The 13,006-nt window shown below is 44.1% G+C and overlaps 1 protein-coding gene across 1 annotated transcript in view; it reads left to right on the top strand.

Annotated features, from left to right (window-relative positions):
• BEND4 (BEN domain containing 4) overlaps nucleotides 1-13,006 on the top strand; it is a 202,506-nt gene that overhangs the window by 67,546 nt on the left and 121,954 nt on the right. Inside the window, exon 2 of the mRNA XM_040335023.1 lies at nucleotides 11,721-12,287. Within this exon, the coding sequence (XP_040190957.1) occupies nucleotides 11,721-12,287 (567 nt within the window). The remainder of the gene's footprint in view (nucleotides 1-11,720; nucleotides 12,288-13,006) is intronic.

Below are 13,006 nucleotides of genomic sequence, written 5' to 3' on the forward strand. Positions count from 1 at the left end.
CGAGGTTTCATTTATATGTACATTGCGTGATTTTCAGTGCAGAGTACAAAGAAATTCATGCACAACAAAAAGCAATTACTTCTTCACGCCACATCTGACAGATTTACATACAAATGCTTTTACATAGAATATATACAATGCACCCGAAGGATAAATATACTTAAACTGATGTCACACATACACTCTATGCCACGTAAATAAGAGATGTAATGCTTATATGGCGGGGTTGTTTGATCACAGTACCAGGCTCAGAAACACAATGGTAACTGGCAGGAGATGGAGAGGAATGAACAAGGCAGGACCCATTTTATATACTTCGTCACTGCTTATGATCCCCTAGATGTCTGCCATCTGTATATTGGCATTCTCTGGTACAGTGCCCCATGCCTGGAGATAGGGCTGGATCTAGCCTGTCTGATCTGGGGGTGCAGTGTAAAAATAAGTCAAGGGGGCATACTATCAACACACCTTCATTGTATCATCTTCGTCAAGAGTTTTCCCCATCATTTGAGCCCCCTTCACATTAGAATCCCCCCTCACATTAGAGCCCCCTTCACATCAGAATCCCCCCCATCACATTAGAGCCAGCCTCTGTCATGTCAGTGTTCTCCCCTTCACATTAGAGTCTACCTCTGTTGACATCAGTCTCAGTCCCTGTTACAACAGAGTCAGCCCCCTTCACAACAGTTTCCTTACGCCTGGTACACACTATCAGACTTAAAGGAGAAGTACAGCCAAAGCTTGTTTGGCTGTACTACATCTGTGGTTTACAGCAGTGTAGTCCGTTTTGCACTCCTGTGACCTGTTTTCAACAGACAGCGGGCTAAAGTCTGCTGTCTACTGACTGAGCTGGGTCGGACCTGGCCACATGCCTGGACCAGGACTCGGCTCAGCCTCTCATCGGACCACTGAGAACCTAAGCCGGCTGCTCCCAACCCCCTCCACAGCCCAGCACTCCAGTGAGTGAGGACGGGCAGAGCAGAGAGCTGTGACTGACAGTCACAGCTCTCTGGTCAGGGAGCTCTGAGAACCGAGTCATCAGCAGTGTTTCATCACTCGGTTTTTAGAGCCGTCGGGGGACAGACACAGCATCGGACCGATTGCTACATCCAGCTAAGTGTGATTAAAAAACATGGATTCCCGTATTTCTCTTGGAAGGAATCCAGTTGGAGCCGCTTTACTAAGAGTCTGATGTTAGTACATCATTCTCCCCTGCTGTGCTTTTGTATTCTGACAGGGGAACACAATGGTCAGTTCTCTAAGCCAATGGCCAATGTTTGAGAGCACTGATCAGGAACCAGTTGGCTGCTGGTTTTCCAGCATGCTCATCCAACAGAGGCCGGCCAGGCGCCGGGCTTCTGTTGGACTGGCTGACATATACGAGGGTCAGTTAAATAATATCTCCTGACATTCAGCCCGAGTTTACTAAACATTACTTATCCCTTCAAATCTTCAATGCAGCTGCAGTATCATGGCAGGAGGTAGAAGACAGAACAGGTCTGCATGGAAGCAGGTCTTCTGGCCTCTTCTAAATCCCCACCTTGGACTAACATATCTTGGACTAAATCCCCACCCTGGACTAACATATCTTGGACTAAATCTCCACCTTGGACTAACATATCTTGGACTAAATTCCCACCTTGGACTAACACAGGGCTCGACAAATCCCGGTCGGCAGGTCGCCATGGCGACTAGAAATAGTGTCCTGGCGACTTGGCTTAGAAGGTTGGCTTTTTTTGTGAGCTGGCGCCACCTGGTGGTGAGCCGTTGGTATTACAAGTTATTACCACCAGATGTGTGAGCTGGCGCCATCTGGTGGTGGCCGTTGGTATTACAAGTTAAGCATTACAAGTTAAACAGCAATTCTAATGTAATTTTTTACTATTTTCACTGCCATCTTCTTCCCTCTAATTAGAACCCCCAAACATTATATATATTTTTTATCCTAACACCCTAGAGAATAAAATGGCGATCGTTGCAATACTTTCTGTCACGCCGTATTTGCGCAGCAGTCTTACAAGCGCACTTTTTTGGCAAAAAAATTCACTTTTTTTTAATTAAAAAATAAGACAACAGTAAAGTTATCCCCATTTTTTTTAATATTATGAAAGATAATGTTACGCTGAGTAAATTGATACCCAACATGTCACGCTTCAAAATTGCATCCGCTCGTGGAATGCCGACAAACTTTTACCCTTTAAAATCTTCATAGGCGATGTTTAAAAAAATCTACAGGTTGCATTTTTAAGTTAAAGGAGGTCTAGGGCTAGAATTATTGCTCTCGCTCTACCAATCGCGGCGATACCTCACATGTTTGGCTTGCATACATACGGTCACACAAAAGTTCTCTGAACTTTCGAGCGTTAAGAACACGGTGACGTACAACTCTACGACGAGGCGAGAAAAAGAAGTTCAGTGCTTCCGAGCATGCGTCGAATTGTTTCCAAGCATGCATCAAAATTTTGCGCGTCGGAATTGCTACAGACAATCAGATTTTTCAGCTCTCAATCTTTTGTTGGCGGAAATTCCGACAGCAAAAGTCCGATGGAGCATACACACAGTCAGAATTTCCGTTCCAAAGCTCACATCGGACTTTTCTTGTCGGAATTTCCGATCGTGTGTACGGGGGATTACAGTATGTAAAAAATTAACTATATTTCAAAAGTTAATAATTTTTTCCCCCTGGTCTCCACTGTAGTGTGGATTAGTTAACCACCTCAATACCAGAGACTCTCATCTCCTTTCTGCTATTTCAACACTGTCACACTTTGACAATTGACAGTCATGCAACACTCTACCCAAAAAAATCTAATTACTGTTTTATCATTTTTTGGGTATTTAATTTACCACTGGGTTTTCATTTGTTGCTATATAAATAAAAATAAAATAAAAAAGTTTGGATTTTTTTTTCTTTGTTTCTGTTATAAAATTTAGCAAATAAACTTTCTTAAGAAATTTAGGCCACCTGTGTCCCATTGTGGACATTTCCCTCCAGTTCATGTCACATATCTAAATCAGGAAGTGAGAGAAAATCTCGGTAAAGTGAGGGAATTTTTGGTTGTCACCAGGGTCATCAGAACTAGTGTATCCATTGGAATATTTCCCCCGGTATTCCTGTTCTGGCAACAACCCCAAATTAGATTTGTTTCGGTCATTCAGTGGTATTTAGGCGCTATTTCGGTTATAATACTAAATAAGCAGTTAGAAAGGGTGAATTGCCCTAACAGGCACAGACAGCAATACAAACCTGATAGGCGTTCTAATCCCCGTCCACTCTATCCAAAACTATAATAAACATTTACTTATTAAGATAAGATAATTAATTGTTATAGCTATTTAACATAGTTAATTCATATTTTAGGTTATAACTAATAAAGTTCATTAATATTTTAGGTTGGCACCAATTACTTATAAGGTTATAGGTCAGTTTATTGGCAGTTTTATTTATCAATTTATTTCAATTATTTTATCCTTTAATTTTAAACTTACATCGTTTTTTTCAACAAATTGACTGCATAATAATTCTTTACGCTCATAGTATAATTAATTTAATACCTGGAATTGACTTTTTATTAATTTTGTACAATTTCAATCGATTTTTATTTATTTTTTCTCTTAGCTAAAAACAATGGGCCAGATTCACAAAAGGGATACGACGGCGTATCTGCTGATACGCCGTCGTATCCCTGTTTCTAACTATGCGACTGATTCATAGAATCAGTTATGCATAGATAGCCCTTAGATCCGACAGGTGTAATAGTTTTACACTGTCGGATCTTAGGATGCAGTACCGCGGCCGCCGCTGGGGGGAGTTTGCGTCGTAAACCAGCGTCGGGTATGCAAATTAGGAGTTACGGCGATCCACGACGGATTTTTGCGTTCGCTACGTCGCCGCTAGTCTAGTTTCCCGTCGCAAAGTTAGTCGTCGTTTTTAGTCGTTGTTTTGGGTGCCCTAACTTTAAAATTTAACGTCGTTTGCGTAACACGTCGCCGTTCGAAAAAATGACGTCACAGCGCGCAAAGCACGACGGGAATTGCGAAACTGAGCATGCGCAGTAGGTCCGGCGCGGGAGCGCGCCTAATTTAAATGGCACACTCCCATTTGAATTGGCCCGCCTTGCGCCGGAGGCTGCCAGCATAGTTTTCATCGCAAGTGCTTTGTGAATCAGGCACTTGCGATGAAAACTTGCGGCGGTGTAACGTATCTACGATACGTTACGCCGCCACTTGCCTACGTGAATCTGGCCCAATGTATTCAGCATACTGATTTAAAAGCGGAAATGAGCCTACTTATTACACAATTAAATATAAATGCTATGTATACTAAAAATGACCTGTGTTGGGGGTCCATGTAATCAGGAAAAAAAAAAAAACATATTTATTTTAAAAAGAGGCTAAAGTGGTACAAAGTGTTTAAAAGAGATGTATAGGAATTCGTTTTTTTTTTTTTAATCATACTTACCTAGGTAGATGCAGTATTGGGCTGGCACTAACACTGACAACTGAGTGATCAAACACTGCTGATCGCTCTGTCCTCAGAGCTCCCTGAGCCGAGAGCTGGTGACTGTCGCTCACTGGAGTACGGAGCTGTGGAGGGGGTGGAAGCAGCTGTATCAGGCTCTCATCGGCTCACTGAGAGGCTGAGCCGGGTCCAGTTCCAGGCATGTGGGCAGATCCTGACTTCATTGTCGTGATCTTACCTGAGCCTGGACCGGTAATTTTTAACTTTTTTCCTTTCGTCAGCTTAAACGCCATTAAAAATAAACACCTCAAGCCCCCCCAGTTCCATTTAATAAAAATAGTACCTATTTTCTGCACCCTTATAACGTGTCTAGCGACATCATAGGACTTTCGTCTTTTGTGGTGGGGAGCAGACATTCCTAATAGACTAAGCATCACTCTCCCGCATGAGACCCACAGCAGATCGCACACCCAGTGCGTTTTGAACGCTCTGCGGAAAACATGCGCGGAACGCGTGTGAATGAGCCCTTTAAGAACTAAAATGTCTTCCATAAAGGCTATGGATGGATCGAAATTCCTCTGGTTCAGCAGGGACTAGAGTTAGGCCCCTTTCACACTAGGGCAGGACGTGCGGTGGCGGTATAGCGCCGCTAAAAATAGCGGCGCTATACCGTCGGAATTGCAGCGGAATTCGGCCACTAGCGGTGCAGTATTAACCCCCGCTAGCGGCCCTAAAAGGGTTAATACCGCCGGCAATGCGCCTCTGCTCTCACCGCTCCAAAGATGCTGATGAAAAAAAATTCTCTCCCACCAGGGCTTTCACATTGAGAATGCTGGGGGAGGAGTTTTCCAGGCGGTATTTAGGCGCTATTTTAGAGCTAAACGGCCTGAAAAACTCCTCAGTGTGAAAGGGGCCTTAAGAAACAAAAGGAAGTCTAAAGTTATTACGGTATGATGTGTTGAACTACGTGTGAATATGTTAGGCCCCGTACACACGACCGAGGAACTCGACGTGCCAAACACATCGAGTTCCTCGGCGAGTTCAGTGTGGAAGCCGCCAAGGAGCTCGGCGGGCCGACTTTCCTCATTGAACAACGAGGAAATAGATAACATGATCTCTTTTCGGCCCGACGAGTTCCTCGACGGGTTTCTCGCTGAAAAGTGTACACACGACCGAGTTTCTCGGCAGAATCCAGCTCCGACCGAGTTTCTGGCTGAATTCTGCCGAGAAACTCGGTCGTGTGTACGGGGCCTTATATATTGTTGTGTTCTGTTGTGTGTGAGTTCTGTTGCTCACTAGACATGTGGGAGAGAGAGAGGATGTTAGAATTTAGGTTCATGGTCATGGCTATTATTTTAGACATGTGGGAGAGAGATCATATCAGGCTCTATGCCTTTGGTTTTAGCTATTATTTTATGTTATTTTTAATATCGCTGGCCACTATACAAGGTCAAATTCATATGTAGATGCCAAATATCAATGTTATCTTAGAATAGTCAGGAATTCCCTTTTCCTCTGGATATATGTAGAAGATGTATAAAACCTCCTGTTTATTTCTCTTTGCTGTCACTTTGCTATCGGTTGCTCTGTGGTTTGGGGTACACAGATATTAGACTGTAAACCATATATAGACTCAAGATATACCTATGTGGATGTCCTTCATTCAAAGGTACTACGTACTACATTACATTAGTTATTGTAAAGACTATTTTTTTTCCTATAAAAATAACAAACATGTCATTACTTACTTACCTGCTTCATTGCAGTGGTTTTGCACAGAGCAACATGGATCCTCCTCTTCTCGGGTCCCTCTTTGCTGCTCCTAGCCCCTCTGTCCTGTTCAGTGCCCCCACAGCAAGCAGCTTCCTATGGGGGCACCTGAGCTGAGTCACAGCTCTGTGTGTCCATTCAGATACAGAGCCCCAACCCGACCCCGCCCCATCTCTCCCCTGATTGGCTAGCTGACTTTGACAGCAGCGGGAGCCAATGGTACCGCTCGGCTACAACCACTGATTAGTGTATACTGACAGCCGAAAGTCCCTGCTGTCAGAGGACAATGGGGCTGATTTACAAATAGACCGCACACTTTGTAAAGGGCAGTTGCACTCTGCAAGTGCAGTCGTTAGTAAATGAGCAGAAGACCTGCTGACTTCCATCATCCAATCATGTGCAAGCACAAATGCATTTTTTTTTCTTTCCTTGCATGTGATTGGGTACTCTTTTCAAAGTGAAGCTTTACCTCATTTACTAAACTCTGAGGCAACTGCACTTGCAGAGTGCAACTATACATTGCAAAGTGCGCAGTCTTTTTGTCTTTACTAAATCGACCCCTCTGTCTCAACAGGAAGGATTCTTCCATCCATCCCCATTGTGTGGATGGAGGAAATTGCTATCGAATGTAAAAAAGACAATCAATCTATGACCAGTTATACAGTGGTATGGAGAAAGAGGGTACTCACCGAAAGCTTGCCCCAAATAATTTTCCTGCCTTTGATTCAATAAAAAAAGAATCACGGACAGTACTCCATTATCTTTGTTACAAGTACACTAAAGCTCGGTACACACTACTACCCCAACAGGGCTGAACGAAAAAAAATTAGACAGCTCAAGAGGAGTCGATGTACTAACTATCCAACGTTAGTTCAGCGATCTCCCCAGCTGTTCCTTTGTGTTCTGACAAGGGGACAGCCCCCACCAAAACACTTTGGTTAGCGCTCTCAGCCATTGGGTAAGAGTGCTGATCAGGAGCCGATCAGCAGACCTTTTTCGATCATGCCCCTTTGACTGAAGCGGGCTGAACGCCTGGCTTCTGTCGGGCCGACTCCAGTACACACGGGCTGAATGCCGACTGTTTTTTATTGAACCAGCAGATGATACCCAACATTCGGCCCGTGTGTACTAGGCTTAATACTGCTACAATCACCTCAAGTATGATGGGAAATTTACACATAAACTATAGGACATTAGTGCTAAAGCCTGACCTCAGGCTTTCCCACCAATTCAGATGTTTCGGATTTCCTCTCAGGAGCACGTTAGTCACTGTTAGTCACTCATGTCGCTAAAGCCTGAGAATATGTTTGAGAAGCTCTGTTTAGGAAAGACTGGTTCATTAACCACTTCCTACAGCGTGGAAGTGGACGCGCGCACTGTGATCACAGAGTCACTGAAGCCTCGTACACACGACCGAGGAACTCGACGGGCGAAACACATCGTTTTCCTCGTCGATTTCCTTGTAAGTTGAACATTTGTAAAGGTCAGGATTTGTGGTGGTAGGACAGGAGCTTGGTTATACTTACCGTATATACTCGAGTATAAGCCAACCCGAATATAAGCCAAGGCACCTAATTTTAACACAAAAAACTGGGAAAACGTATTGACTTGAGTATAAGCCTAGGGTGGGAAATGCAGCAGCTACTGTAAGTGGAAAAGAGGGTCAACAATTCCCATTTGCAGCCTCACTGTGCCCATTTGCAGCTTCATTGTGCCCATTTGCAGCCTCACAGTGCCCATTTGCAGCCTTACTGTGCCCAACTGCATGCCTCACTGTGCCTCATGTACCAGATCTCCTACTGTGTCATGTCTTAACTGCAGTCGGCGGCCATCTAGTGTAACAAAGCCCCGCCTCGTCCTCGTCCATGATAGGGGGAACACTGATTCAGTTTCCCAGCAGTGAGTCAGTGTTCAGCCTTCCGTCTATCGAGGATGAGGAGGAGGCGGGGCTTTGTTACACTGGATGGCCGCTGACTGACTGCACTGTGTCAACAGCGGGAGACTTGAGTATAAGCTGATGTGCTAAATAACTCGGCTTATACTCGAGTATATACGGTAGTCCCTTTTGTTCCAATGCAATTCCATCCACCAATCCAGTCAGATAGATGCATTCATTGTATTTCCCATTCACCTAGTTGACACTGAGTACCAAGCACAGGTTCTACGGGCCATTCACCTTTCCAGAAAGTCCAGTGGTGTGCCTTACCTATAAGACAAACCTACAACATAATATGTTATTACATTCCCGTGTATTAACCTGCTGCGCAGTATTCCCGAGTCTGGCTCGGGGGGGAATTTCAGCACCAATAGCGGTAACCCCGAACCAGACTCGGGATTGCATTGCAGGATACAGGCAGATAATTACTTACCTTGTCCCCTGGATCCTGCGAGGTCTCCCCGCTGTGTGAGCGAGCTGTGTCCTCCTCGCTCGATTCACAGTGCCAAAGTGCCCCCAAACTCCGTTCCCTGCGACGTTATGACGCACGGGGGGCGGAGATCGGCGCCAAATTCAAAAAAGTTCAAACACAGTACACATACAGTATAATGTAATCTTACAGATTACAGTACTGTATGAAATAAATACACACCCCTTTGTCCCTAGTGGTCTGCCCAGTGTCCTACATGCACTTTTATATAATAAAAACTGTTCTTTCTGCCTGGAAATTGTAAATTGTCCATAGCAACCAAAAGTGTCCCTTTATGGCAAAAATGGTTTTAGATCAGCTAGAAAACAGCGATAATAAATTAGTATCACTTGCAGAATTGAGCGATTTGTGGGGAAATTCGTCATCAAACACTAAAAGTAATGACAGCGACAATTCAGCAACTGAGCAAATTTCAGTGTTTTTGATTTGATTACATTATTGAATAATTTTTATTATTTTTTGTTATAATTATTTATAGTTATTTATTATATTATAATTTATGATTTTGTTTTTTAAACTTTATCATACCAAGGATGTCTACTAGACTCTGGTTTTGACAGATTTAAAGTGGTAGTTCCCCCTCAAAAAATTTTTTAGGATTAGATTCATGCTCATTTTGTTTAGGGGAATTGGCTAGTTTTTTTTTAAAACGAAGCAGTACTTACCGTTTTAGAGATACATCTTCTCCGCCGCTTCCGGGTATGATGGTCGGGACTGGGCGTTCCTACTTGATTGACAGGCATCCGACCGACGCATACAGCACGTCACGAGATGCCGAAAGAAGCCGAACGTCGGCTCGGCTCTATACGGCGCCTGCGCACCGACGTTCGGCTACTTTCGGAAAATCGTGACGCGATAGATGCGACCGTCGGAAGCCTGTCAATCAAGAAGGAACACCCAGTGCCGAAGACCATACCCGGAAGCGGCGGAGAAGATCGCTCTCTAAAACGGTAAGTACTGCTTCATTTTAAAAAAACTAGCCGATTCCCCTAGACAAAATGAGCATTAATCTAATCTTAAATTTTTTTTTGATGGGGAACTACCGCTTTAAGTGAGTTATTCCTAATGCCGCGTACACACGATCATTTTTCGGCATGAAAAAAACTATGTTTTTCGGCATGTAGAAAAAACGTTGTTTTTTCCAACTTCATCATTAAAACGACGTTGCCCACACACTATAGTTTCTAAAAAATGCTCTAGCAAAGCGCGGCGACGTACAACACGTACGACGGCACTATAAAGGGGAAGTTCCATGCGGATGACGCCACCCTTGGGGCTGCTTTAGCTGATTCCGTGTTAGTAAAAGACGATTCACGCTTTTCTGTCTGTTACAGCGTGATGAATGTGCTTACTCCATTATGAATGGTAGTTTTACCAGAACGAGTGCTCCCGTCTCATAACTTGCTTCTGAGCATGCGCAGGTTTTTAACGTTGTTTTAGCCCACACACGATCATTTTTTACAACCCGAAAAACGACATTGTTTAAAACGTCGTTAAAAAATGCAGCATGTTCGAAATTTTGTTTTGTCGTTTTTCAGAACCCCCGAAAAATTATGTGAAGCCCACACACGATCATTTTAAATGAAATTTTTTAAAAACTTTTTTTCATGCCGAAAAATGATCGTGTGTACGCGGCATACGAATTACAGGCCTAAAACGCTAAATTTCCATGCAAAATAATGGTACCGCTTTCAGCACCTAAAATCTGAAAGAATCATGCCGCCAGGGAGGTTAAGATTATAGTATGTTCCTGGATTGAAATCTTGTGTATTTCTAGTTTAAAAAAAAAAAAACACACTTTGCACAATATACATTGGGTTAGATTCAGGTACCTGCGCTTGTTCTTACGGCGGCGCAGCGTATCGTATTTACGCTACGCCGCCGCAACTTACAGGAGCAAGTGCAGTATTCACCAAGCACTTGCTCCGTAAGTTGCAGCGGCGTAGCGTAAATGGGCCTGGCGTAAGCCCGCGTAATTCAAATGTGGAAGGGGGGCGTGTTTTATGTTAATGTGTGATGACCTGACGTGATTGACGTTTTTTTACGAATGGCGCATGCGGCGTCCGTGTACATATCCCAGTGTGCATTGCTCCCAAGTACGCCGCAACGACGTATTGGTTTCGACGTGAACGTAAATTACGTCCAGCCCTATTCGCGAACGACTTACGCAAACGACGTAAAAAAAAAAAATCAAAGCGGGAACGACGTCCATACTTAACATTGCGTGCGCCTCATAGAAGCAGGAGCAACGTTACGCCGGAAAAAGCCTTACGCAAACGACGTAAAAAAACTACCGCCGGGCGCACGTACGTTTGTGAATTGGCGTATCTAGGTAATTTGCATACTCTACGCCGAAAACGACGGAAGCGCCACCTAGCGGCCAGCGTGAGAATGCACCCTAAGATATGACGACGTAAGAGACTTACGCCAGTCGGATCTTAGGCTAATGTCGGCGTATCTTGCTTTCTGAATACAGAAAGAAGATGCGCCGGCGCAGATTTGAATTTACGCGGGGTATCTATAGATACGCTGGCGTAAATTCTCTCTGAATCTAGCCCATTGTTTAGAGGCCTCCGGTGTATCCTTCTAATCACATTTAATGATGGCCCTATATACCCCAATGCAGCACAGATTGCGTCTTTTAATAAATTGTCTCCTTAGCCTCTGAATTATTTTCTTTTCAGCTTGCTTCTTCATTCATTAATTATTCACATGCTTGTCTACAGTATTCAACTACTACTGCTAAAAGAACGTATTTTTATTTTTTTGTAATAAATCCATTATTTAAACATGAAGGATCTGAAATAAGCTTTGTGACGGGAGCAGTAAATAGTGAGTACATTTAAATTTTCTTGCTATTAATACTTGTCATTGTTAATTATGCAAATCAATAAGAACATAAGCAATTAACTTTACATTGCAGTGAAAGCATGTGTTTCTAATCAAACTGAATGACGGCTAATTCTGGCAGTTAATGAAGAAATGAACCTATTGCAGGGGCTTTTTTTTTTTCTTGATGATATGGTTGTCTTTTCGTTACTATTTTTATTTTCTCTTTCCAGAAAGCCGGATGATTCTCGATGCCTTTGCCCAGCAGTGTAGCCGAGTGCTAAACCTGTTGAACTGTGGGGGAAAGCTTTTGGACTCCAAGCATTCCCCAGCCTTGTCTTGTGTGAAACAGGAAAATAACAGTTATAGTGAAAGGTCAGACCAGTGCCAGCTTAATAAAGCCTTTCACAGTCAAGCATCAGACAAACCGGACGTAGAAATGCAGTACATTCACAAAAAGCAACAAACCTCTGCATTCCTGAGGGTGTTCACTGATTCCCTTCAAAACTACCTTCTGGCCAGCAGTTTCCCAGTTCGGAATATCTCATCCACCAGTGATTATGGTCACATGACCGACATGGACGTTCTTTCATCGTCTCCGGTGCATACAATGGGTGGGTGGGCATCACCAGCAACCTCTGAATCACACGGCCACCCGTCATCCTCCACTCTTCCCGAGGAGGACGACGACGATGAGGACGAAGAAGGCTACTGTCCCCGGTGCCAGGAACTGGAACAAGAGGTCATCTGTCTACAGCAGGAGAATGAGGAACTAAGAAGGAAGTTAGAAAGCATACCAGGTAATCTCACCTGTTATACTGATTCCTGACAATCTTCGGCCTTCAAAAAGTTCAAGCCGAATTTAAGTGCACCTAAGGTCTAAACATAAGCCATGTAAATCCTAAGATTTGCCTTAGGCCTCGTACACACGGCCGAGGAACTTGACGTGCCAAACACATCGAGTTCCTCGGCCAGTTCAGCCCTGAAGCCGCCGAGGAGCTCGGCGGGCCGAGAGCTCCCATAGAACAACGAGGAAATAGAGAACATGTTCTCTATTTCCTCGCCGAGCTCCTCGTCGGCTTCCTCGGCCGAAAGTGTACACACGGCCGGGTTTCTCGGCAGAATTTAGCCAGAAACTCGGTCGGAAGCTGAATTCTGCCGAGGAAACTGGTCGTGTGTACGGGGCCTCAGGCCTCGTACACACGACCGAGAAACTCGACGGGCGAAACACATCGTTTTGCTCGTCGAGTTCCTTGTGAAGCCGTCGAGAAACGCGACAAGCCAATTTTCTCCATTCCCGTCAAGGAAATGGAGAACATGCTTTCTTTTTGGCTCGTCGAGTTTCTCGACAGTTTCCTCGACGAAAATGTACACACGACCGGTTTCCTCGGCAAAAAAATATCTCCCAGCAAGAAACTTGCTGGGAGATATTTTTTTGCAGAGGAAACCGGTCGTGTGTACGAGGCCTAACAGTATCACCAACGTACCAGTCCAGGGATGGACATATTAATAGGTAGGA

The sequence above is a fragment of the Rana temporaria genome, chromosome 1 (assembly GCF_905171775.1).
Source record: "Rana temporaria chromosome 1, aRanTem1.1, whole genome shotgun sequence".
Classification (NCBI taxonomy): Eukaryota; Metazoa; Chordata; class Amphibia; order Anura; family Ranidae; genus Rana; species Rana temporaria.